Source organism: Rhinolophus sinicus, chromosome 17 (assembly GCF_057876585.1).
Source record: "Rhinolophus sinicus isolate RSI-liver-muscle chromosome 17, RSI-T2T, whole genome shotgun sequence".
In the NCBI taxonomy this organism is placed as follows: Eukaryota; Metazoa; Chordata; class Mammalia; order Chiroptera; family Rhinolophidae; genus Rhinolophus; species Rhinolophus sinicus.
Genome location: NC_142517.1, coordinates 6692622 through 6718298, shown reverse-complemented (window position 1 = coordinate 6718298; position 25677 = coordinate 6692622). Strand labels below are relative to the sequence as shown.

The 25677-nt window shown below is 37.6% G+C and overlaps 1 protein-coding gene across 7 annotated transcripts in view; it reads left to right on the top strand.

The window, feature by feature from the left end:
- Nucleotides 1-25677, top strand: part of DYRK1A (dual specificity tyrosine phosphorylation regulated kinase 1A) — a 139975-nt gene that overhangs the window by 98978 nt on the left and 15320 nt on the right. For 4 of the 7 annotated variants that reach the window (XM_019730315.3, XM_074325414.2, XM_074325413.2 and 1 more), the window contains 6 exons: nucleotides 4275-4394; nucleotides 6338-6526; nucleotides 10387-10534; nucleotides 14083-14369; nucleotides 17326-17472; nucleotides 19239-19379. In XM_019730315.3, the coding sequence (XP_019585874.2) occupies nucleotides 4275-4394; nucleotides 6338-6526; nucleotides 10387-10534; nucleotides 14083-14369; nucleotides 17326-17472; nucleotides 19239-19379 (1032 nt within the window). The remainder of the gene's footprint in view (nucleotides 1-4274; nucleotides 4395-6337; nucleotides 6527-10386; nucleotides 10535-14082; nucleotides 14370-17325; nucleotides 17473-19238; nucleotides 19380-25677) is intronic. The other 3 variants (XM_019730317.3, XM_074325423.2, XM_074325409.2) reach the window with 1 other exon arrangement.

Genomic DNA, 25677 nt, shown 5'->3' with positions numbered 1-25677 from the left:
TAACTGAAGTGTGAAACACCAGAACTGTGCTGCTGTGGCATTGTCTACAAGGCATAAGACACGAGTTCAAAGTCTTCACTCGTGATCTGGCTGTATGGGATGGGTCAGGTCACGTGATCTGGCTGTATGGGATGGGTCAGGTCACGTGATCTGGTTGTATGGGATAAGTCGGGTCACATGGACCTTAATATCTGTTCCTTGCCTGTAGTAAGAGGGGAACATCAGGCTAGACCCCCACTTGCCCCCCTCCCAAAGTACCTTCTAGTTCTAAACTGCTATAATTTCATTATTTGATTTCCATTGTTTCTTGTTAATTATCCTGTCAGTGTCTTTTAAATAAGGTTTATTGTACAAGTAAATTGAAACGAGTTAACTTGAACATTTTATTTCTGGTACTTAGTGTTTCATACAAATTTAAACACAGTTTTGTTCAAAGGATAAATTTAGGAAACAAGAAATAGGGTGAAAGCAAGTGTAGAAAAGTATGATGATGGATGTCTGGGCTGTTCCAGTTTTCAGTTTCTTTCATAGTTCTTAAACTAAACCAGTGCTCTAGATATGTGTTAAGTATGCTATTCAACTTTATTAATAGCTCTCAAAATAGGAAGAAGGCAAAATACAGTGTTTCTAATTCTGTATTATATGTAAAAATATGAAGTGAACATAAATGGATAGAATAGACATTAAACTAGGAAACAATTTTTGAATAAAGTTCAGGGTCTTACACTATGGAATCTTTTCAGAAAAAAATCTTTTAGCTCTCATTGCTGATCTAAGCCGGAGGTGCAAACTACTGCTTTTGTTTTGCTTTGTGGTCTGTGTCTTCGCACAGAAAGGTCAAGAGATGTGAGCAGTGGGGGTGTGGCTTCTTCTAGTTCTCTTGGCCAGATGGAGGAGGCAGCACAGCCAGAGGCTATCTCATGGTTTCCTTTTTGCAGTGAGGACACTTGGAGGGGAGGTGTGGTAGAAAGGGACTAGCCACCTTTAGCTTGGAAAGCTTTTGGGTCCTCAACACCATGGGCTTTCTTTCAGTTGGGCAGGGAATAAAGGAGCTTGCTATGTTACTGTACGTTCTCCTGACTTTGTGACTGTAAGAAGCCGGAAGTAGAGAAAACAGCAAATGCTTGTCTTAGTATATAGATGTGTAACTGAATATTTGGAAAAGCTGTTTTCTATTCTGGGTTTTGCTTATGCAGCACAATATTTAAAAACAGAATTTGGTTACCTAACATGAAATCACAATGAAAGTTAATGAAGGGAATGCTACATAGCTTGCTTGTAGAAATTAATTTGTTCTTTCCATGAATAGTGAGCACCTACTCTGTACAAGGCACTATTTGAAGCACTGAAATAGTGTCTGGTCTGAAGGCAGTTTTTGGTCATACGCATCTGGTTTGTATGTACAGATGCCCCTATTGCCAGAGGTATATAACTTCTGTTGCCAGAGGTATATAAGAAAAGCAAGGTATTTAGTTTAGAATCAGCTAATCGATTTGGCCTTGTAGGCAGAGTTTGGCCAGTTGTTGAAGAAGTTAGTGATATTTTGTGAAGTGCCAAGCACAAAGCATATTCTCATATTGAGTGCAGAAAAACGGTGTTACTCAATCAGAATCACGTTCCTACCCCGTTTCATGTTCTGAACTCTGCGTGCAAAATTGTTTTTTTGATTGTGTGATTTTGGTGTTTTGAGTGAACATAATTGCTCCTAGAAAGATGTAGTCACTGGTTCTTTTTTCAGATGTTTGAAATACCAGGGGAACTGTAAATGGGCAAGTTGGAAACTTAAACACATTCACAGTTTTGTACATAACTAATTTAAATAAATGCATATGCTTATTTTATTGATGTTTATTACTCAATTATTTTACCCAACAAATAGCCTTCAAGTGATTCCACCAAGAGGGTAGACTAGAGGTAGAAAATTGATGGAGCTCCTGGCATCAGTTCTCATCTCACCTGTTTTCTTCACTGGCTCTAGGCTTTTGTCAAGTAATTTTACATCAGAGACTCAGGTTTCTCATTTGTAAAATGGTGACAGGAGTATTACTTATTCTCAGGAGACTGTTGAGAGGATTACATGACAGACATGTAGAAATATGCATGCTCAAAACAGTGCGCGTAGCAAATACTTGCCACTACTATTATTTTATTATTAACTACTTACGTAATTTGTTCCTAACTATAGTTATACCGTCTATCAGCTTTTATTACAGTGGTAGTGAACTATTTCACTGGGTCAGATGTTGTGCAGCCTCGCAGTGAGGCTGTTCTCTAGGAGTCCAAGCTAGGTCTTGCTGAGACCCTGCATGAAATTATCTGCATGAAAACAATGCTGTAGGGCCTCAAAAAATAAAAAGGAAATACGTTAAGGAAAACCTCTTTTATTACCTTAAATGCTTTTGTATATAGCATTCGTTCACATAAAAATAATCGACATGCTTATTACTGATAACTGCCTATTCATTAAATTAAGTCTTCAAGGAATAGTGTAAGAGTAAAATATTCTGTGAATCTAGCTGTACCCATTGTTTACATTTAGAAAAATAAAACTATATATTAGAAAAATTAAGTAATTCAGATTTTCTTATTAATTCTTACTATCTTTTCAGACAAATGGTTGTCATCACTGGGGGATTTTTCTCCTTAAGCCTTATTTGGAACTTTAAAAAGGAGAGGAGAGATAATTATTAACTTAACAGTAATCAGTGAATTTACTGTCTGGATAATAACTTTGTAGAGTTTGAGTATAGATGCAGAGAAAACTAATGTCAATACTGGTTAAAGAGAAAGGGCACCTAGGTAACTGCTGTGAGAACTCCATCTTTTCCTACCACATGAATGGTGATTCTTTCCTATTCTGTCCACTGTCACCTTGCAGCCTTCGCCTCGCTCTGTTTTTTGTTAGTGTGGGTTAATTTGGTTAATTATCCCAAAGCTCCAGTCATTTCTGTGAGGTCTTGGTATGATGTTACTGTCTCTCTGCCCCTCAAATTGACCCCAGTGTTCTTTGAGACGGGCTGCAGCAGAAGCTGCTGGCTCAGGAGATTTTACTGGCAGAAGTGTCCACTAGAGCTAGAGAGGAACGCCAGGGTGGCGAGTGGCAGTGGCCCAGGATACCTTGATGTAATTAATTGGTTTGGCGGATCTGTTGATTGCAGAAAGCCCCGCCGGGAATCCCTTCCATCATGACACCTGGTGGAAGCGTGTGTCCGAGCAGTCGTTGAGGCGCTGGTTGTAGCATCCCTGAGTATTTGTGGAGAGGAACTGTATGTACCCGCCCTCCGCCATCTAGCTGGACACTCACAGTGGAATCCTGGCTGCCTATTGGATGATGAGAGAGATGTGGTTTAGGATTGGGGTGGGTGGGAGGAGTTCACGGCGTGTGGCTAAATGAGGTTTTTAAAAGAAAGTTGCATTAATTTTAAGGTGTCCTCTGGAACTTGTTTGTGGTCACTTGCTGGTGTGTAATCTTAAGTAGAGATTGGTACAATGGGTTCATTTGTTTATTCACATATTTATTAAACACTCACTCTTTGCCAGGCGCACTGTTTTAGGCAAAGAGAATACAACATTGAACAAAAGAATCCCTGCTGTTTTAGAATTTTCCTTGTAGTGGAAGAAGGAGAAAAAACTAAAACCAGTAAAAGCGTCAGTATCTAGTCAGATAGTGGTAAGTGCTGTGGAGAGTAACCCGGCAGGGCCGGGGGAAGGGATATGGAGGCCGAGCTCTACTCCGCTGTGTTCAAGGAGGGAGAGCACGTGGCAGCCTTATGTACAGGGGTGCCTGTCGGAGGGCACCGTCGGGAGGTGCTGGGAGCTGTACTGTCGCACCAAGCTCCACACCAGCCTGCTCTGTGGTGCCAGCTGGGTCTTGAAATCCTGTGTGAGGAAGCGAAAGTTGGGTTTGCTTTTGACTGTTGTGAATCAGGTCAGGATTTAGGGATAATTCAAAAGAAATTTTTCATTGGTGGTCTGAGTGTATGGGGGAGAAGCCCTGTTGGGCAGCGTCCTGTGAGTCTCCTGTACCGGGGTATGTCTGTGATCCCGTTGTTTAGTTTGGGGAACCAACAGCCGGGCATGTGATCTGCTAATTTCATTGATTTGTTCCAGTGGTTGTCTTCAGTGGAATCCGGTTGAAAGAGAGAACAGAAAACGTATAATCTTCTAATGTCAATGTCTTTTTTTTTGTTTTAATATATACACACAGGTTACAGAAGAGGGAATTTATACCAGTGAAGTATAGTTAAAGTGCTAGTCTTTTCTGTCTATTTAAGGTGATGCCTGATATTGTCATGTTACAGAGGCGGATGCCCCAAACCTTCCGTGATCCAGCAACTGCCCCCCTGAGAAAACTCTCTGTTGACTTGATCAAAACATATAAGCATATTAATGAGGTAAGACTATTGATTTGTTATAACAGTGTCTATTTTACAATCAAGCAGGGATAAAAAGTTATTTTGTGACCTATTTGAACATACTAAACTTTTTTACCCCAGTGATTGTCATATTGATAATTGTTATGAAGACTGGTAAGTTAATGATTTATAGATAATATAATTATAATTATGTAAAAGAAGATATACTGACAAGGACTGCAAGAATTAAGATAATTTTAGGTAACTTCTCCCTTTTTCCAGAGTTGTCTTTAATATATGCTGAGTTATCATTTCTGTAATAGCTTCTATAAAACAAGAAAGGAAAAGTGAGGCTATAATGATGTTGTAAAAGTATGTATATGTTAGAATTTTGCTTAAATTTTTATATACCTGTTTCTACTTTTGCTGTGGATGTCAGGAAGCTCTGAGATATATTTAATGCCCAGTTAACAGGCATTTGGCCTGGTTTATTTGATCTGTCTATATTTCTGTGGTTTTAAATTGTCTTTAAATTTTATGTGTGTTCTTTTATCTGAATCTTTTCATTGTAAGATAGCTAAAAGCCTTTTTGGTGGAAGTGGGTAGGATAAAAACATAGACGGCACTTTGAATTACTCATCTTCCAACTTGGCTCTTTGCCACCAAAAACTGTTTTTCTAGTGTCTTAGATTTGGCTTGATTGCTCTTTGCTTCTAGCCTCAACTCGGGCTCCATAATTAATTAGTAAATGAGCTTTACTGGAGGAGGGTGATGTGCCTGTGCTTTCTTTCCTCTTCCAATGTGAGCCCACATTCTTTCACATTAAAGGTTTAGCCTCTACCAAGTTTAGAGCCATTTAACTAAAATATTCTTCTTATGTATATATAAATTTTTGCAGCAATTTGATGCTGTTTAATGCCAATATTATTAACGTGACTAGATAAAATTAGAATGAACTCAATGAGGAACATTTCTGAATTGGATTATGTATATAATTAATGTGTTGTATTATAAAAGATGTGCCAAACTAATTTTTATCTGAAAATATCCGATAAATTGTTAATAATTTATTATGTCAATGTATTACTATCTGATAAATTGATAAAGTTCCTGTTAAACTGTTAACAGTAACTTTGTTGAAGCTAGAGTTTTTCTGATGTTATTCTGTGAAACCAATTTATGATTTCCTCAGTTACTTACCAATTACTTAGACCATTGCCTAGTTCACCTATTATTTTTTACTGGTTTTAAAAACTATTTTATAAGAAAAACATACAAGGGAAATAAACCAATCTGTGATCAGCAACAAGGTTTTCAGTGTTAGGAGGGAGGGAAAGGGGAAGGAGTCGCTGTTTTTCATTGTTAAATCATTATAGGCTTAAAAATTGGGCATGTCTCAGAGGGCCTTTTAGATTAGTAAAACATCAGTTTATATACATTTAAACTTTCATTTATAAAATCTTTTACCTTATGATCAAATATAAAATTGGGATTGACTGGAAGGGGGCATGAGGGAACTTGAACATGAGGAGGATAAAAGTGTTCTTTATTTTGTTTGGCATTTGTTGATTAGTTCAGCACATACATGTGTTTCAGAATCCCTCATACGACACTCTTAAGATCTGTGGCACCTCACTATATAAATTATACCTTAGTTTAAAAAATAAATGTGAATCGGGTCCTGTTTCTCTTCTGAAATGGGATTCTTTTGGGCCCGTTACTTAACGTCTATTTATAAAATGTATAAACAGTATAATTTTCAAATGAAGGTCACTGTAGACATTTCTCATTGGTTATATATTAGTGTTATTCTAGAATTAAAATAGCAACTATAGAAAATTATTTCACTTTTTGGTATTTGTTATATAGAATAAAAATTCATCAATTTCCTACTGATAGCAGATTTGTCTCTTGATATATGCTCCCCTAATCCCCAATAATGTTTTAAATTAAGCAGTTAACACTATATATTCCCATTTCAGGTTTACTATGCAAAAAAGAAGCGAAGGCACCAACAGGGTCAGGGAGACGATTCTAGTCATAAGAAGGAACGGAAGGTTTACAATGATGGTTATGACGATGATAACTATGATTATATTGTAAAAAACGGAGAGAAGTGGATGGATCGTTACGAAATTGATTCCTTGATAGGCAAAGGTTCCTTTGGACAGGTAATTTAATGGAAAATTCTGAATTGCATAAATTAGAAATAATTTGTTAGTGAATCATGTTTTTGCACCCTTTCCTCATTTCTATACTTTTCAATATTTGTAAATAGATCTGCATGATGGTTATGTATTTGGATTATTACCGTTCTCTAAAAATAGAAAAGCCGCCAGCTATAAAAACCCCAGTGGAACTTTTTCCCCTTTATTTACTTTCTATAGCTACCAGGTACTTACCTTACTAGTAATGACTACGTGGTTGATTTAATCACTGATAGAGATAGTATTGCCCCTTTCATATGGGCTTTGTACAGTCTGTGGATGATTCTTCATTATGAATTCTAGAGATAATTACCTCCTGTCTGAGATTCCTCTTCAAAGAAAAAAGAATGACTATTTTCAGCTGGCACAGCAGGTGCCCTCTGGTTTTTTTGGGGGCTTGGAACGCCAGGGGCTGTACCCTGGGACTTCCTCTCAACTTCTCATCTAACTAACTGTCTCAGCCCTCTCAGTGGGCAGGCAGAGGGCCGTCAGGATTTCCTCCTGAAATCCTCACAGCATCAGCAGCTGACAATGTGACCAGGGTAATTCTGCTGGAAAGGCTCTTCAAGCAGCTTCTACCAGGAATAAGAGGAAGGCCCTGGTTTCTTCCTCTTCCTTCCTGGTCTCTTCCTTCTCCCATAATTCTCCCTTCCTCGCCTGACCGCCCACCCTCAATACAAAACGCAAAACCCTAAGTACATGAGTCTTTTTCATCCGTTGTGCCCAGACCAAGAGCTAGCAAATACTCCTCCTTGCACTTGGAGAAAGCCTTCTCTCTAGCTATGGATCCCCTAGCTCTTTGCATTTGTAAATTCTGTCTCATTGAGTCACTGGGCTCTGTTTTGTTTGAGGCGTGATTTACTGTTAAGCCCAGTCTCCTTTGTTTTGCAACCTTTGTGCTGTGAGTCAGTCATTAACCGCAATCCAGTTATTTCTTTTGACTTTTTAATGATGAGGCTAGAATGGGTCTCAAAATGACATGTCCAGAACTATCTTTTTTTTTGAAAAAAAAATTTTTTTTTTAAACTATGGAACTAGCGTGCTCTTACTTATTTGTTCCTACCTTGAGAGAAAGCAAAATATGCCTCTTTTCAACCTGTGTGGAACAAATTCATCATGTTGTCAGCTTAATCATGCTTAGGACAAAAAGGATACTTAGGCCATTAGCAGCCACAGGCCTAGACCCAGAGAAATCTAAGTTACTAAATTTGTAAGGAAATACGAACATGGCTGTTAAAAGAGGTCTGGATCTCTGGTGTGACTCTGCCAGGCCCTGATGTCACACGTATAATATGTGTGCCCCTTTCCATGATTTCAGGGAATTTTGATGATTTCAGGGGCTTTTTCCTTGATGTGTAACCTTTTTTTCTTCTGAGTCTGGGGTTGATTTCTCAGTGTTTTGGGAGTCCCTCTTTATGAAAGTTTTACTTTTTTGTCAGAAGCAGCTTCTGTTTCTCTATCAGAGCCTCTTGAGTAAAGGTATTTCTGAGGCCCCCTCTTATTCATAAGTAAGGTGTGAACACCCTCAATATAGGGTTCACCTTGAAAATTTCACCAGTGTTTATTTAGGCAGTTGCTTTCGACAGGATGTTTTTACTTTTGTGATGTCCACCATGAAAATTATAGCCAGAGAGCCTACTCTCTAAACTTAGTTTTCCCTAAATGCACAGTCTTTGAGCTCAGAGTGATGTTTTCCTCCTCCCCTTCACTTTGATTTTCTTACACTCTTAGTTTCTAAGAGCCAGTGAGTGTAGTAAACCTGTGAAAAATACAGGCCTCTTTGACATCCAACTCCATTTCACCAGGTCACATTGATGCATCCCTCCTACGCTGAGGTGTGCTCAGACTCCGGACCTACCACTCACCAGATAATGTCTTCCATATTGACCTGGCCAGACCTTGTTCAGTAGGGGGCTCCTTCACTTCTTTAGCCAGTGGTTATCAGTCCTGATTGCACATTGAAACTTCCCGGGGAGCTTTGGGGGAAAAAGAAAGGACTGATACTTAGGCTCCATGCCAGTCAAGTCAGAATCTCTGTGACTGGTTTCTGGGCATTGGTATTTGTGAAAAACTGCCTATTAAATGAGTCATTCAGGGTGGAAAACCATTGCTTTAGCATTTAGCAGGTTAACTGTTTGCTAAGTCAGTAAATAATTGGGCCCTGTTAATGGCCTTTGTCCTTGAGACCATTGGGATCTGGGCAGTGAATTGCAACTCTTGGTGCAGTCAGTGTAGTCAGTGAAACAGAAGGATGTCAGAACCACTGGTCAGGTGCTTACTTGGGAAGACTCTGATTTAAAAGACAACAGATAGTATTTTTTAGAACTGGGCGAAAGCAGAGGTACTGCATTTTTCATTCCAAGTTTGATTTTAGCCGAGGTGTTTATAATCTATCATTGACAATATATTTAGCCTTGACTGTTGTAAATCTTAGAACATGCATTCCATTCTCTTCTTGTAATCCAATGGTACTCAACCTACACATTGGAATTCAGATTTTCTGAATGTGCTAAATAACGTATCTAAAACTATTACCTATTCAGATTACATATAATATAACTATAACTTAATTATACTGGTTATTTCTTTTTTTTTTTTTAAAGATTTTATTGGGCAAGGGGAACAGGACTTTATTGGGGGAACAGTGTGTACTTCCAGGACTTTTTTCCAAGTCAAGTTGTTGTCCTTTCAATCTTAGTTGTGGAGGGTGCCATTCAGCTTCAAGTTGTCCTTTCAGTCTTAGTTGTGGAGGGCGCAGCTCAGCTCCAGGTCCAGTTGCCGTTGCTAGTTGCAGGGGGCACAGCCCACCATCCCTTGCGGGAGTCGAACCGGCAACCTTGTGGTTGAGAGGACGCGCTCTAACCAACTGAGCCATCTGGGAGCTCAGCAGCAGCTCAGCTCAAGGTGCCGTGTTCAATTTTACTTGCAGGGTGCGGAGCCCACCATCCCTTGTGGGAGTCGGGGAATTGAACTGGCAACCTTGTGGTTGAGAGCCCACTGGGCCCATGTGGGAATCGAACCGGCAGCCTTCAGAGTTAGGAGCATGGAGCTCTAACCGCCTGAGCCACCAGGCCGGCCCATAATGGTTATTTCTGATTGGTAGAGATAGTTTTATCTATGTATTGATTTCTTAATTGTTATGTAAATCTCTTTGTTAATAGTATGAAACTCATTTAAAATGAGTAAATTAAAATGAGAGGTGTGTGTTGTGATTTGGTCACGAACACTCCACTGTCCTTATAGCATTGATTCTCATTTTAAAACTGTTAATCCCCTAATTATGGCATTTAATATATGTCATGGAACTTGTCTGATCATTTCTATTTGATTTTTGTGTGTGTGTGTGTAAACTAATCCTTCTGTTACATACTCATGTTTTTATCTATGAAAATCTAAAATTAGAAAGTTATCTACATTTTTTTCAGGTGACTTACAACTTTTTAAATGTTTTACACTAATACTTGGGATTTAAACCAGGTTTTCCTTCCATTAAAAGAATAGTTGGAAGATTGTCTTATAATGTTACTTAGTAAGAAAGGTGAAAAATAGAAGTACTTGTTAAGGTTTATAACTTAGTTTTGAAGGAGGAAAATAGTTAATCCAATTTTGTTTAGTAAGGTCTCTGTTTGGGGATATTTAGAAATACTGTAAAGACGCAAAAGATTGTAAAATAGTAAATGGATGATAATTGAATGGAAACGGATGGATCTCTTCTAATTAGGAAGGTCAGAAAATGAGAGGTCAGTGTACAGTTAAGGTGAATTGTAAACTGCTGTGAAGTTGTTGCCATTGATGAAACAGAATTATTCCTTCTTCTCCTTTAGGTTGTAAAGGCATATGATCGTGTGGAGCAAGAGTGGGTTGCCATTAAAATCATAAAGAACAAGAAGGCTTTTCTGAATCAAGCCCAGATAGAAGTGCGACTTCTTGAGCTCATGAACAAACATGACACTGAAATGAAATACTACATAGGTAAACAAACAGCCAAACAAAGCAGTGGGCCCTAACCCAGACCAGAAATTTGAGTTAATGGTTATTTTTAAAAAAAATATGTCGATTTTATCTTAAAGTGATTGACTAAAAATATAACTATTTCTGTTGGAGGGGATAGATTTATATAAGTTACCGATCTGGCAGTAATATTCTAAGTATTTGGGAAAGTGCGTTCCAGATGGTGTACGATTTAGAAGCAAACGAGAATAGTTTCTCTTTTTGGGCGTTGGGGGGGGGGAGCAACTTACAAGTGCCATTTGTTTGCTTTCATCATGCGTATTGATCCAGTGTCCTCTTTCTGGTAACAGTTTCTCACACAGCTCAGAAATGAGAAGTAAGCTAACTTGTTGTTACTGGTGATAGAACCATTTTCGGGATGTCTGAGCCAAGATCTCAGGCTCCTCCCCAGACTGTCAGTTTGACAGCCACCATTTATTGAACTCCTACCATATTATTTGTGCTTTTCTTCCATCATCTATGATGGTCATAGCAGTCCTGTAAGGTAGGTGGTAGAATCTTTGTATCACAGACGGTTTGTACCACGAGTTACGTATACAAGGTCTCAGAGCTCTGGAGATAGGATCTGAACCTACCTCTGCCTAACCCTCTTTTTGAAAACAAAAAGAGGAGACAGAAGAATTAGGAAAATAGTGAAGTCTGGCGCCAATTGGTATATGGGCAAAACATCTTCTAATTATACCTTCTTTAATACTATTAATCAAATCTAAGATGCCAGTGATTGTAAGACACCATTATTTTATGTGCCACCAGGAAACAAATTGCTGCCAAGTATAAATATAAGAGACTTTAGAACCAATTAGAGAAGTTCCTGTAGGCCATGTATACATAGCAACTTATGTTCAGAAATGCCTGCTTTGCCTGATAAACATGAGGTTACATGTTATTTAGCGAACTCCTTTTTAAGAAAATAAGAAAGGGCATTATAGTTCTCTAGTCCCCCAACAGTGGTAGAAACAAAAAATGGATGTTTAAAGGTGTATGGTTAAGATACACAGGTTAGATTTCATTTATGAAACACCCTTCATCCCCTCTTGTACAATAAAATGAGCTTATACTATTACTTTTTCTTCCTTAGTTTCTTCTTTGATATAATCCATAGTAATAACATTTGTATTTAAAACTTCCTCTTTACACTTACTGGTCATTTGCTATTTTCTGTGATTATAACTTAGTATAAACTGAGCCTATTTCCCTTCAAGGGGCTTGGAAGCACAGGAAGGACCTTCTAAGGATGCTTGACTTATAAAGTGCTCACTGCACATGCCTCCCCCTTCCTTTCTTCTCACTCTCGTTTGTTGTGTTTTGAGTGTTTGCTTAAGTATTAGAGAATATGGTGGTGCATTGCTGTAATATTTTAATTCTGCCTTTTTGAAAGAAAATGTGTCAGGCTTATAGTAAGTATTCAATAAATGTTACTCAGTTCTGGATAATAATGGCTGTTATTTTGTTTTTAGTAAACTAATCGTTGATTGTATTTTACAGATTTTTTTTTTAAGTTCTGATGTACAGTGTTTTAAGCAACTGAGGTTCTATATAGGAAAACAACAGAAGAAGAAGTTAGAATTAGACACAGCCATGCCAGTAGAGTTGATACCTTAAATTTAAGGTGTCTGAAAGTCATATTGCTCTTTAATGATGTAAATAATTTATGTTTTGAAGTAATTGATCAGTCTAGTTTATTCTGATGTTTTATAGTCTTATGTCTTTTGACCTCTTAAAAAAATCTACTGCTTGACCATGTAGCATCATTTCTTACCTGGATTATTTAGTACCTGCCATGGTCTGGTTAAAAGAAAATTCAGTTTAGACCTAGAACAAAGTCTTGCCAACCCTCCATGCTCCCTGAAGTTCAGTTCAAAAGACTAAACAAATACACTGTGTTTGAGAGTTCTTTGGCAGTGGCCTTAGTGCTTCGCACCCTAGAGACACGCAGCAGATGAGCACTGCGTAGGAAGGTTGAGTAGAACCCAGTGCATTGGTGTTCCATTGGAAGAACATTCTAATCACAGCTGCTTAGAGGGGTTTTCATAATCGCGTTGGAATTCTTCTGACATCAGTTCCCTTTTGCATTCCACTTGTGGCTACTGCTTGACAGTATTAAAACTCTTGCATGGACCATGTCTATGGGGTGTCTTATTGTCACATGGAGCTGTTGTTAGTTTTAAACCAAGGAACTTCAGTGATTAAGAAGATAAGGTTACATTCTTATGAAACCTTTAAGGACTCTTTTGATAATTTGCAGAGTGTTGAGTTGTGGTACAGACTCCCATGGAGCCATGTAGAGTTTGTATTGTGTTACTTAACCTAATTTTAGGTCGTGTGTATCAGGAATGATCTAAAAGCAGTATTGGTGTACACTGTTTCCAGGGAGGCAGTTGTGGGGACTGCTACCAGGACAGCTCAGTGTAGCCCCCTCCTCAGGGACCAGACGTTGAATTCTGTCATTGTTATTCTTGTCGTAATTATTCCAGATAACTCTGTAGAGAAACCTGTTGTTATGATACTAAAAGACAAAAATGAAGGTAACCTCGACAAATGGTTGTTTTATGTTATTCCAGTTGAGTTATGGGTGCTTGTTCGGTGTATGTAAAAATTTTATAGTGAAGGGGGCAGCATTTTATTGAATGACCTCATCTGAAGTGAAGTCAATCTTAATTAAAGCACAATCTTTGAAGCAATTTAGCGAGCGAATATTAAGCTTTTTTAGAAGGTCAGCAGTGATAGCAAGTAATGTATTCTCTTTCCCCATTCATAAGGCTTCTTATAATTTCTTCTTGTGATTGAGCTTTATTTTGAAGTTTTCCCAAACCTTCAGTCTTACACAAGATGTCCCATGTACCAGTTTGATGAACATAATCAAATACTGTGATTATGAACTCTCATACCTTCCAAAGCATGGTTTTCAAACATTGCTATACTTGCCTAAAAGAAAAAAAAAAAAATCTATGTTTGCCTTTGACAGTTGTTACAGAAAATGACTAGTGAAATCTGAGGCTCAGCAAAGCAGATTGTGTATCTATCAAAGCCTTCCCAGAGAGAGCTGCTAAGGACAGCATTGTCACCAACTGGAGATCCCGGTGGGTGGGGCTTAGACAGATGCAGTTATGGGTTGAGGTAGGGCTCTCAGGAAGTAGAAAGCATTTTCTCTTACAAGTGAGGATAAAGTTACCCAAGTATTTTCAGTACTGGTTGTCAGTTTGCTACTCAGGTTTTCAGACCTGACTTAATTTTTTTGAAAAAACAAGGCACTTTGGTGGTATTTCTTACATTATATTGCTTATTGACAGACACTGCACCTGTTTAATTCAGCAGATGAACAATTTAGATATTCTTAACTGATTAAAGAATGTGCTATTACTGCAGAGTGCTGATCTCCAATTTTAACTTGATTTTCACTCTGCATTTGACATTGTAATGTTACAGATTGTTTGAGAGTTTATGCATACGTTATTCTCATTTTATTGGTTTATGTGGAATTTAAAATGAAACTTTTTTTCTCTTTTCAGTGCATTTGAAACGCCACTTTATGTTTCGAAACCATCTCTGTTTAGTTTTTGAAATGCTGTCCTACAACCTCTATGACTTGTTGCGGAACACCAATTTTCGAGGTGTCTCTTTGAACCTAACACGAAAATTTGCACAGCAGATGTGCACTGCACTGCTTTTCCTTGCGACTCCAGAACTTAGTATCATTCACTGTGACCTAAAACCTGAGAATATCCTTCTGTGTAACCCCAAACGCAGTGCAATCAAGATCGTTGACTTTGGCAGTTCTTGTCAATTGGGGCAGAGGGTAAGTACATTTTAGGACTTGTGAATTAAATACAATTAGGTAAAATAGGTATATTCTTGAAATGTTATTAATGTGTATACGATTTGGAAATAATTACAAGGTGATTATCTGTAAAATGTAGCACTTGAATCACCTTGTGTTGATACCTATTTTGTGGAAATACCTTTTAAAATGCAAATAGTAATACCTTGAATTGGAAGGTATTGGTTTTTCAAAGGGGATTTTTAAAAATTATATGTTTGTTCAAAGACTAAGAATAGGAGATGAGCAAATTAAATATTAGGTGGTTTGTATCTATCTTTCCCAAATAGAGGTTTTTGTATAAATTGGGGGAAATTCTAGTACTAGAACATTAAATCATTACTGTAAAATATAGATCAAGATAAATGTTTTTCCTCAAAAACTGATGGGTGAAAAAAATGCAGGTAATTTTGCATCACACATGGTAATACAGAAATTACACAGTTGATAGACATACTGCTTTTGAAAAATAATTTTAAGTTTTATTTTCACTATATAAATTTTGACGCTTGTCCAAACTGGTTTTCTTCAGACTGCTAAAAAACAGACATGTCTGTAGCAGAAAAGAGATTTAAGTTTAGCTGATTCTAGGATAGGAAATTTTTGCTACTTTTTTTTCTAGCATTATTTCTAGCATTACTCTGAAGAGCGTGTTTTATTTGTAAAATAGAAATTATAGGTTATTCTCTACTTAAAAAGAATTAGGATCACCATTTGATAATATTTTACTCATTTTAAACTGTTCTATTCACTTCAAAACATTGAAACTGCATTTCTTTGAAAAAAAAGGGGACACAACTGACATTTAGATACTACTATTTGATAGTAGCTTTCCATTTCTTGTGTTTTCAAATTAGTGAGATTTCCTGTACTGTCCAGCTGTTTACTGGGTTTTATATACAGCAGGTGAATTTAATCTTGAAGGTTTATAGCCAGCCAACAGGATTGTCTGACTCTGTTATTTTCTGCAGATAATCTTATGGCAGCAATGCTATATAGATTATTGAAATAATTTTTTAAATTGAAGGCGTAGTAAGCAAAGTTTGCTGTTTCAGATGCCTCTGAAAATTAAGACATGTTCATAGTTGTTCATGTGGGATAAAGTATATTTTATGACTGGAAAATATATACCCATCTTGGAAGTTATTTGGGTAGATTTTAGACTCGGGAAAAATGTTCCCTGTTTAAACCAAATCGTATGCTCTGTCCTAATATCAAACACTAGTGTCTCTCTCTAGCCAAACTGAAATAGCTATTGCTTTAGCTCAGTGAGTTTTCAACCACGTGAGTGTATCAGAATCGTGTGGGAAGTCATTTCCAAAATACACATGCAGTGACCCTACCCTGGACCTCCTGGCTCAGCATCAGAAAGTGGCAGGGCAAGTGTATCGGTCAGAGTCCCTCGGGATTCTGGTGCACGACCTTGTGGGTGACCCAGTCTCTGCAGTCATCAGACTGGATGTGGAGGTGACTGACTTACCTCAGGGGGGAAATAAGACCATCACAGGAGCAGGGAGTCTTTGAGGCTTAATGAGGCTCTTGGCTTGTACAAACTTGGAAAGGTAATACTTCTTCCTGGTCCCTTTGAATTAGACTTTCTTCACTCTGAGAAGGCCTTAAGGTTGGGTTGACCTGGTTCTGGAGGCATGAGATTATTATTCTTGGAGACTTGGCTGGAGTTGTAGGTGGAAGCCACAGAGGCTTTTGTGAGAAAGCAGAAAAAGACCATGTTGCTGGCTGCCTGTTTGAGTGTGGAGTTAGGTAGTTAAGAGGATTTTGTTTCTCATTCTTTTTAAATAAAACTTTCTTTGCTTTACTGATACTTGCTTTAGTAGATATAAACTTGGGCTAAGTGAAGATGAACTGGTTTCTCAAGACATTTTCAGAGTACTTCATTGACGACAATCCATTTCAAGAGTGTCTTTTTCTGAGAAAGCTTAGATTGAGGTAGGAGGGGGACCGGGCAGAGACGTGATGAGCCAGAAAAGACTCCCAGCTGAATCTTCATATGGCAATGTTTCGAGGATTTATCTGTGATACTAATACAGTGCAGATGCCTGCGTTTTCAGTTACGTTGTACAGAGTTTATTTGAGTCTTAATGGTGAAATACATTGTAACCTAAGTTAACCTAAAGAAGGTTAACTTAAATACAGTTTAGCTCTTAAGTTAATGTCAAACTAAGTGCCAGCCATATCAAGAAAAAATAATTAATAGAGAAATACATTATTCTCAATAATATTTTTTCCTAATAAGGCATAATTGTTTTAAGATATATCATGATTTACCAGTTAGGATTGGACTAAATGAAAACACTTACATTTTATATATTTTGCATTTCAGTCAGATTAACCACTCGCTTGACATGTTTAGTTCTTTCCTTTTTTTTAATTAAAATTTATTGGGGTGACAATGATTAGTAAAATTACATAGGTTTCAAATATACAACCAAAGTGTCCTTCGATAGATGATTAGATAAAGATGTGGTATATATACACAGTGAAATATTGTGCCATAAGAAAAGACGCGATGGTGCCATTTGTGACAACCTACATGGATCTTGAGATTATTATGCTGAGCAAAGTAAGTCAGACAGAAAAAGTCGAGAACCATATGACTTCACTGATAATGTGGGATATAAAACTGAAAGCAACAAAGGAAGAAGACAGAGAAAGAAACAGAAACTCATAGACACAGACAATAGTTTAGTGATTACCAGAGGGTGTTGGGGATTGGGGGGATAGTAGAAGGGTAAAGGGGGGACATGTTTAGTTCTTTAATATTCATAGTCTAATGTTGAAATCAGTAAATGGAGCCCTAATTTAGGAGTTAGCCAATTATTTGTTTCTGTTAATATTAGATTGATATTCACCTAGTGTTGACCACAATTAAAGAAAACTTATTTTGGAATTAATACTATTGTGAAATATATTTCAGATATACCAGTATATTCAGAGTCGCTTTTACCGGTCTCCAGAGGTGCTACTGGGAATGCCTTATGACCTTGCTATCGACATGTGGTCCCTTGGGTGTATTTTGGTTGAAATGCACACTGGAGAACCTCTGTTCAGTGGAGCCAATGAGGTATATGATGGGTTGCTTTAAAAATTGTTTCTATTTTCATAATTTCTTTTTGTTTTTAATCTTGAACAGTGTAATCTGAAAGTTGTTTTAAGGAAAAGCTGTCTATTTACCATCTTAATCATTCAAATGTTAGGTTAGTTTTGAATGTATATTTTCCATTTTTTCAATTATATAATGTTAAGAGAGTTAGATCTTTTAATCTGCTAATGAAGAACAATAAAGTAGATTAGAAAATGTTAAGTATTTTTGTATAAAGTTTACAGATTTTAAGTATAATAACAGAAGAAGTTGATAACGAAGGAATGAGGGCCACCCTGAAAACAGTGTAAACGTCACTATAAATTTTGAGAGTATAATTTGAAATTAAAGAAGTGATGACCAATAGCGTTGATGGAAATTCAGTCTGAATAATTTAGAGTAAATTAGGATTGTAGAATTTTAGAGCCACAGACTATGTGCCATTCTTCTAGTCCACAGGTTTTCTGTCTGTGTTCTTAGAAGATTTTTGATGGTCAGAGGGCAGTACTTGGGAGGGCAAAGGAGGGGCCAGATCCCCTTGCAGTCACAGCAGTTAGGCTTTCATTGATTTTAAAACTGTTTGCTTGTGGGGTTTTTTATTTTTAAAGAAAAGTTAACCATTGCAGATTGTGATCAGTCCATTCATTTATAAATGAAAAAAGAAAGATCGACAAAACTTAATGACTTGTACTGGGTTATAGAACTGCTAATAAGGTAGAGCTACTGTTCAGCTGTAACTGCAATAGTGTGTGTGTGTGTTTATTTTAATATAAATACTGTTACTGTAAATTAATATCTTTTCATGGGCTTAAACAATATTAGGATAATCTGAAACTTGAGTGGCTTCCATCTCCGTCCTTGTAGGAGCCAGAGCTGTTCGATTGGCTGGAAAACCCCTTCCTTCCATGGACTTCTGTCCTCTACCCCTCATCTCCCTCACTCTCTGACCTAGCACACAGTCTTCTGTTTGGTTCCTTGGAAACAGTAGTCAGAGGCCACTACCAAGGCCTTGGCATTTCTTCTTCCTGTGCCTGAAACGCTCTTTCCCCAGATAGCCCTTGGCTCCTTCCCTCATTGTCTTTCAGTGTTTGCTCTCAGGTCACCTTCTTAGTGGTTTCACAACACTTTAAGTTGCAGTGTCCCTTCTCACTCCCCATCCCCTATAATTTTCTCCATAGTTCTCAGTTGTCATTTGTCATAATATATGTATGTATTTGTTATTGGGGATCTGTTCCCCATCCATCACATCACCTTTTTGGTAGGGATTTTTATCTCTTTTGTTTACTGCTATATTCTACTGAGCGTGGTTTCCAGCATATAGTACACACTCGCTATTTGAGTAAATGAATCTGTACTTTCAAAAGCAGTTTATTAGAGCTACACTTTATTAATCCTCTGGTATTTTTTTTTTTTTTTTGATGGTTATTTAACTAAAACTCTCCAACAACTTAAACTTTTAAAATTCTCTTCAAACCTTCCTTTTTCTCCTTTGTATCCATGGCCACCTGACACACCACAGATTTATGTGTTTATTTGTTTGTCTGCCCTCCCCTCTGAGATGTGGGACTCTAAGGAGGGCAGGGAGTTTATCTCATTTGTTCATTACCATGTACTCAGTGCCTGGCCCACAGGCGGTGCTCAGCTCACTTATTTATAGTGAATGAATGAATGAGTGAATGGATGAATGGTGAGCAAAAGATACACTACAGTAGAAATTACAGATTTTTTTGTTTTTATTCTTAATACAGGTAGATCAGATGAATAAAATAGTGGAAGTTCTGGGTATTCCACCTGCTCATATTCTTGACCAAGCACCAAAAGCAAGAAAGTTCTTTGAGAAGTTGCCAGATGGCACTTGGAACTTAAAGAAGACCAAAGATGGAAAACGGGTAAAATAGGGAAACACTTTTTTTGAGCCTTTGTTATTTCTTTCACTAGAGTTGTCTTTTTATATCTCATTTTGTATTTACTTGAAATCAGCGTTAAACAGTTTCAATAATAACTTAGGTGTGTATATATTTTCTTCAAAAGCTAGATATAGAACTATCTGTATGGACCAGTGTTTGCTTAATGGTCAGGGTTCTCTGTAAGGCTACATTATGAAAACGGTATGTCTGCCTTTTGAGACAGCTGATCAAATCAGCAAGCCTTGTTTCAACAGTGGGATCAGTCAGTTTGACCTTTGTTTCTCAAAACTTGCATGTATAGTGAATTCACAGTTAACAATACTGCAGCTGTGAACAGAAGTCATAATTTCAGTAAATGGCCATTTTTTTAGTTCAGATGGAAGAAAAAGATTTTTGACTTAAGCAGTAATGTGACAAGAATATGAACTGACAAGATGATCCTTTGATCGATTTTATATTTTTAGCTTGATGATATGGTTAGCAGGAATTTCACACCTCTAAAATCTTTAAAAAGTGAGGTTTTTAAAATATTAGGCTTGTTTTAGTGATTTGCTTTTATCTGAGAACTGGTTTTTGGATACCTGAACTATGTCAGTTTCATAGAGAAATCTGCATCTTGATTTACCTTTCTGTTTTATAGATCTGAAAATAATCATGTATTTTATACTAGTTTGTTTTAGTGTACAATGAATCTAATGCCTAAATATGTGATTGTGTGTGACATATATATAAAGGACACCATGTGATTGTAGTTTTGCATTTTTAACTACAAAATGTTGAAGAGATTTTAGTTTTGCCCCAGTTTTTATTTTGTCCTTGCATTTTAGCGGTGGGGCCAGCAAGTGTCATTTCCTGTGAACTGAAGATTATTGTATGCTTTAATTCGTCTTCATGTAGCTATCGAGTCTTAACTTTTAATACCAAGTGATTTTCTTTAGAATATTTAAAAATATACTATATATGTAATTGTGTTTTTCAGAACTGATTTGTGGCGAATTGCATTCTGCCTTATTGTCTAAAGTTCCAGGCAGTGCAATGTCCGGCAGCTAAATTTTGCCTATTCCCCTAAGGAAGGAAAGCACCAGGCAGACATCCTAAGTCCTTTTGCTTTTGTCACATACCTGTCAATCATGGCCCCTTTCCCCACTGAACCAAAACACAGCCTGGGAATCCTTAGCTTCACCAGCAGTCAAGGTAGCTCTTGCCAGGTGATTTGAATTAGCATGGAGCATATGACACCTCTTTCATGTTTTGTGTCTCTGCAGTACAGGGCTACTTCTTTCTCCATTTTGAAGTTGTTTTTCTTTTCTTACGCTATTTTTTTCTTTTTTTAAATAAAATGTTCATCCCATCCCATTCCCTAAATCTCTGCTTTATAAAACCACGGTTAATGGACTATAACCTGTCATTTCCTTCCAATTCAAGCTATAATCATTACTATTATTTTTAATTATTTCTGGGGAGGCATTTGAGAAAAGAGTAGATAAATCTTTTCCCATCTTAAAATTAAAAGTGTATTAATCTACATTTAATACATATTAATTAACTATAGATACTATGAGATTTCCCTTAGCCACAATTAGCAACTGACTACACAATAAGGAACTTAGTGTTTTAAAGTATAAAATAGCTGTTTCTCTTTAAACAAATAAAATTTGTAAACTAAACCCCACAAATCCATAGCCAAAGTGATTACATTATGAAAGGAAGCGCTAAAGATTTTAACCATAAGTATAAATAGATGTGCAGGCACTACCATTGGGTATCTGTGCGGTTTACTTTCTTCGTGATTTTATTTTTACTTTTAATTTGTCATTTTATGTTTCAAGAGCCCATTTTTGCTTCCTGGTAATGAAATTCATACCTACTATATATTTTTCCTTTGGTGGGGAAGTGGGATGAAGAAGTAAGACTACAAATGGTGCTCTGTTGTTCAAGTATAATTCACATATAATAAGATGTGTATTTAAAGTGTTTAGTTTGAGTTTCAATCTTTATTTTCCAATATATCTACTACGTAAAAGAAGATATATTTCCACTGCCCCCAAAGTTCTCTCATGACCCTTGTTTGTCATCTCATCCCTGCTTTCTATCATCATAGGTTAGTTAGTTTTGCCTATTCATAGGCAAAATTCATATAAATGGAATTCTCTAGTATTTGTTTCTTTCACTTAACAAACATTTTGGTTTTAGAGATTCATTCATATTGTTGAGTGTCTCAGGAGTTATCATTGCTTCATAGTATTCCATTGAATGAAAGTACTATGACCTATCTATATTTACCTATCAGTGGATGTTTGGGTTGTTTCCAGTTTGGGACTATTATGAGTAAGGCTACTGGGAACATTCTTGTGTAAATCTTCTGTACATACATGTTTTCATTTCTCTGTGGTCACTACCTAAAGTAGAATTATTGCCAGGTTATATGGTACATGTGTGTTTACCTTTGTAAGAAAATACCAAATAGTTCTCCAAAGTTTTATCATTTTACATGTCCACAGTATATGAGGGTTCCAGTTATATGACATCCTCTCTATTTGATATGGTTGGTCTTTTTGATTTTAGCCATTCTAATGGATATGTGGTGGTTTTCATGTGCATTTCCCCCATGGCTGGTGATACCGACCACCTTTTCACGTGCTTACCGGCCATTCGTACCTCTTCTTTTATGGCAGTCTTTCCAGTCTTTTGCCCCTTTGTTATTGGGTTGTTTAATTATTGAGTTGTGGGAGTTCTATAAGTTCTTTGTCACATATGTGTCAATATTTTTTCCCCAGACTGTGGTTTGCCTATTTCTTAGTTGTATCTTTTGATGAGCAGAAAATTTTAATATTAATGAAATCAAATTTGTCACCTTTGTTTAATGAATAGTAGTTTTTGTGTTTTAAGAAAAGTTGCCTTCTTCAAGTTTGGAGCGATTCTCCCATGTTTTCTTCTAAAAGTTTTTCTGATTCTTTTATGTTAAAGTTCTGTGGATCTTGGATTAATGTTTGAATATGGAATGAGGTGTAGGAGCTGAAGTTCATATTCCCCACGTGCCTATCTAGTAGCAGCATGATTTGTTGAAAACAGTCGCCTTTCTCTGTTGATGTGACTTAGTGCTATTGTCCAAAACAAAATTATCTTTTCTGTGCGGGTTCATATTTGGATTCCGTTCTGTTTGATTGCTCTGTCTGTCCTTAAACCATTACCATAGTGCTGGTTTCTATAGCTTTGTGGTAAGTCACGAATTCAGGTGCAGGGGTAGGGGTGCTGACCCCCGTGCCATCGAAAATCCACATATAACTTTTGACTACCCAAAACTTCAATCGCTTACTGTTGACTGGAAGCCTTACATATAGGTCAAGTAACATATTTTATATGTCATATGCATTGTATACTGTATTATAATACAGTTAGCTAGAGAAAAGAAAATGTTATTCAGAAAATCATAAGAAAAAATATATTTACAGTACTATACTGTATTTATCGATTTCATAAGTTTACATCGTCTGTTTATAAGGTGAATTGTGTGTCAGTACCTACACCAATACTGTTTTATATGCTACAAAACACTAGATGTTATGCATGTTACTAATACTAACCATCAAAAATGAAAAGATAACGTGACAAAGAAATTCATATTTATTGATAATGAGGAAGGAACTATGTGATTGCTTCACAGTGGCCTAGCCTATACACTAATGAATGAATCATACAATTTTTATGGCATACAGGATTATAGTCGTATTTATAATACAGTATTGGAAACATTGTTACATTTTAAAAAATGCACTTACCTGTGATGATAAGCTGATATGCAGGTTCTCCAATTACGAGAGAGGGAGGCGTACCGTATGGTAATATAAGTCCTTGAAAGCAAGTTATAGAGCAGTAAGAAAATGAATACATTACTTTATATGAAATAGCACTCACCTTTTGCCTGTGTGAGAATAGGCTGTCCACTTCCACACAAGTCTCGCGTGTGATGTTCTACACGATGACTGCTTGGTGACGGCGACGATGACACAAAAATGTCTCAGAGTCCTTGCTGTGGTTACTAGATTTTCATGTGAAGACACTGACTCATACACAACAGACACGTTTATTAACTGTACAGCATGATGATGATTTACTGTTCATTAAGTGGAAGCCGGTCATCATAAAGGTCTTCATATTGAGAAGGCTGATGGGGAGGAAGAGGGGGGAGAAGGCTTGGTCTCACCATCTGGGGGGCAGAGGAGGGACAGGTAGAGGGTGTGGAAGGGGAGGCAGGAGCGGCAGGCACACGCGGGTAACCTGACAAATCAGTCGACGTTTCTGCCTGCCTTTGTGCTTTGCATTTCTCTCCAAGTGTTTCTGTGTGGTACCACTCCTTCACCATTTGTTTTAGTTTCCGTGCCCATCTCATGGAAGTGGCCATGTCATGAAAGACGGCAAAAGCAGCCCTGAATACTCAGCACTTCTGCCAGCGTCTGATGTCAGTTTGTTTTCTGACCCTGCTTCTTCTACATCTTCCTCATCACGTGGCCCTTGTTTGGAAGCGCTCGTCTCCCGCACATCGTCTTCATTGCATTCCTCTAGTGTGTCTCTTAGCTCTGGAATTTCTCCAAGATCCATATCTTGAAATGCTTTACCCCGCACCTCCTCCCCCCCGCCCCAGCTTTCTTGCGGTGTCCACAATCATGATTTTTTTTGATTGGCTCTGTCGTAAATCCTGTCAAGCTATGCACAGCATCTGCGCATGGTTTTCTGTAGCGGGAATTTATTGTTCTGGGCTTGATGGCTTTTACAGCTTTTTCTGTAACAACGGTGGCACCTTCGGTGCTGTAATCCTTCCAGACTTTCACGGTCTTCTCTCTATCAGGTTCTCTTATACAACCAGAAGACTGGAAGTTGGTGTTATCTTTTCCTGAAGGCTCGGGGTTGAGCAGCTGCTTCTAGATCAGGGCGGTCCTGACCATAAACCCGACTGCATTTGCACAGAACACTCTAGTTGGCCTGTTCCCTTCCTCCTAAATCCTGGTACTCCCTTCTCTTTCTTACTACAAAATGTCTTTTGTGACATTTCCCCCCCAGAACAGGGCACTTTCATCTGCATTAGAAACCTCTTCAGGCCGATACCATTTCTCCCCAGGGATTCTCTTACTGGCTCCTGGGAACTGTCTGCAGCCTTTGGGTCGGTAGAAGCTGCTTCTCCTGTTATCTTGACTTTTTTTTAAGCCAAACTTCTTTCTAAAATGATCAGACCATCCTTTGCTGGCATTAACTTTTCCAGCTTTAGACCCTTCACCTTCCTTTTGCTTTAAGTTGCCACATGACTTCGCTTTTTCTCGAATCATGTTAGAGTATAGGTAGGTCTTTCTTGTAGCAATCCTGCCCCCATATAAAAATTGCATTTTTAATATGCAAAATGTGCAAGGTTTTGGCACCTGTTGACATAGCTGCAGCGACAGTTGCACAGATTTCCTTTTCTTATTTTTACGACGGTCCATATGACGTATTTATTTATCTTGGAATGGTAGGCAACTGCAGCTGCAGCCCTCAACCTGTGCTCCATGCCAGGCACTTCAGCTTTTTCTTGTAATGTCATGACTTTCCTCTGCTTCTTGGGAGCATTTCAGCATCACTAGTGACACTTCATATGGGTGCCATGGCGTGTTATTCAGGGTTTGCGGTATTGTACTAAACACGATGAAAAATATGTGAGAACTGCGAGAGATCACTCTTGACTGCAATACGCAGTTTCCTGGAGAGGACACTTGCTATACTTGAGCTCACCGCGGTAGCAACAGGAGGAGGCCACGAGATGAGTCCAGAGCCACAATACACACTCCAGTTAAGATTTAATACTGCATCTTTATGTTTGTTTACATTTCTCTCAACTGCAAATGGTGTCGCGTGTGCGGTCTGTGTGTTTAAGTTATGATAAATTTGACCTTTTTGTAATAGATTTGTATTTCTTTTATAATAGTAAATGATAAGATAGACTAGTATGTATATATTTTATGCATTCATAACATACTTAACTTTAGAATCAGCTTATAAATTTGTACCAAAAAACCCTGCTGGGATTTTTGATTTGGATTACACTGAGAGTCCATTCAGGAGAATGGTCATCTTAACAGTATTGAGCCTTCCAATCTCGGAACATGGTTTACCTTTCCTTGTATTTAGCTCTTTAATTTCTCTCAGCAGCATTTGTAGTGTTTAGTGCAGAAGTTTCATTCACATTTTGTTCAATGTATTCCTAAGCTTTTAATGGTTTTTTTGATGCTATTTTGTCATTTTCAAAATGCTG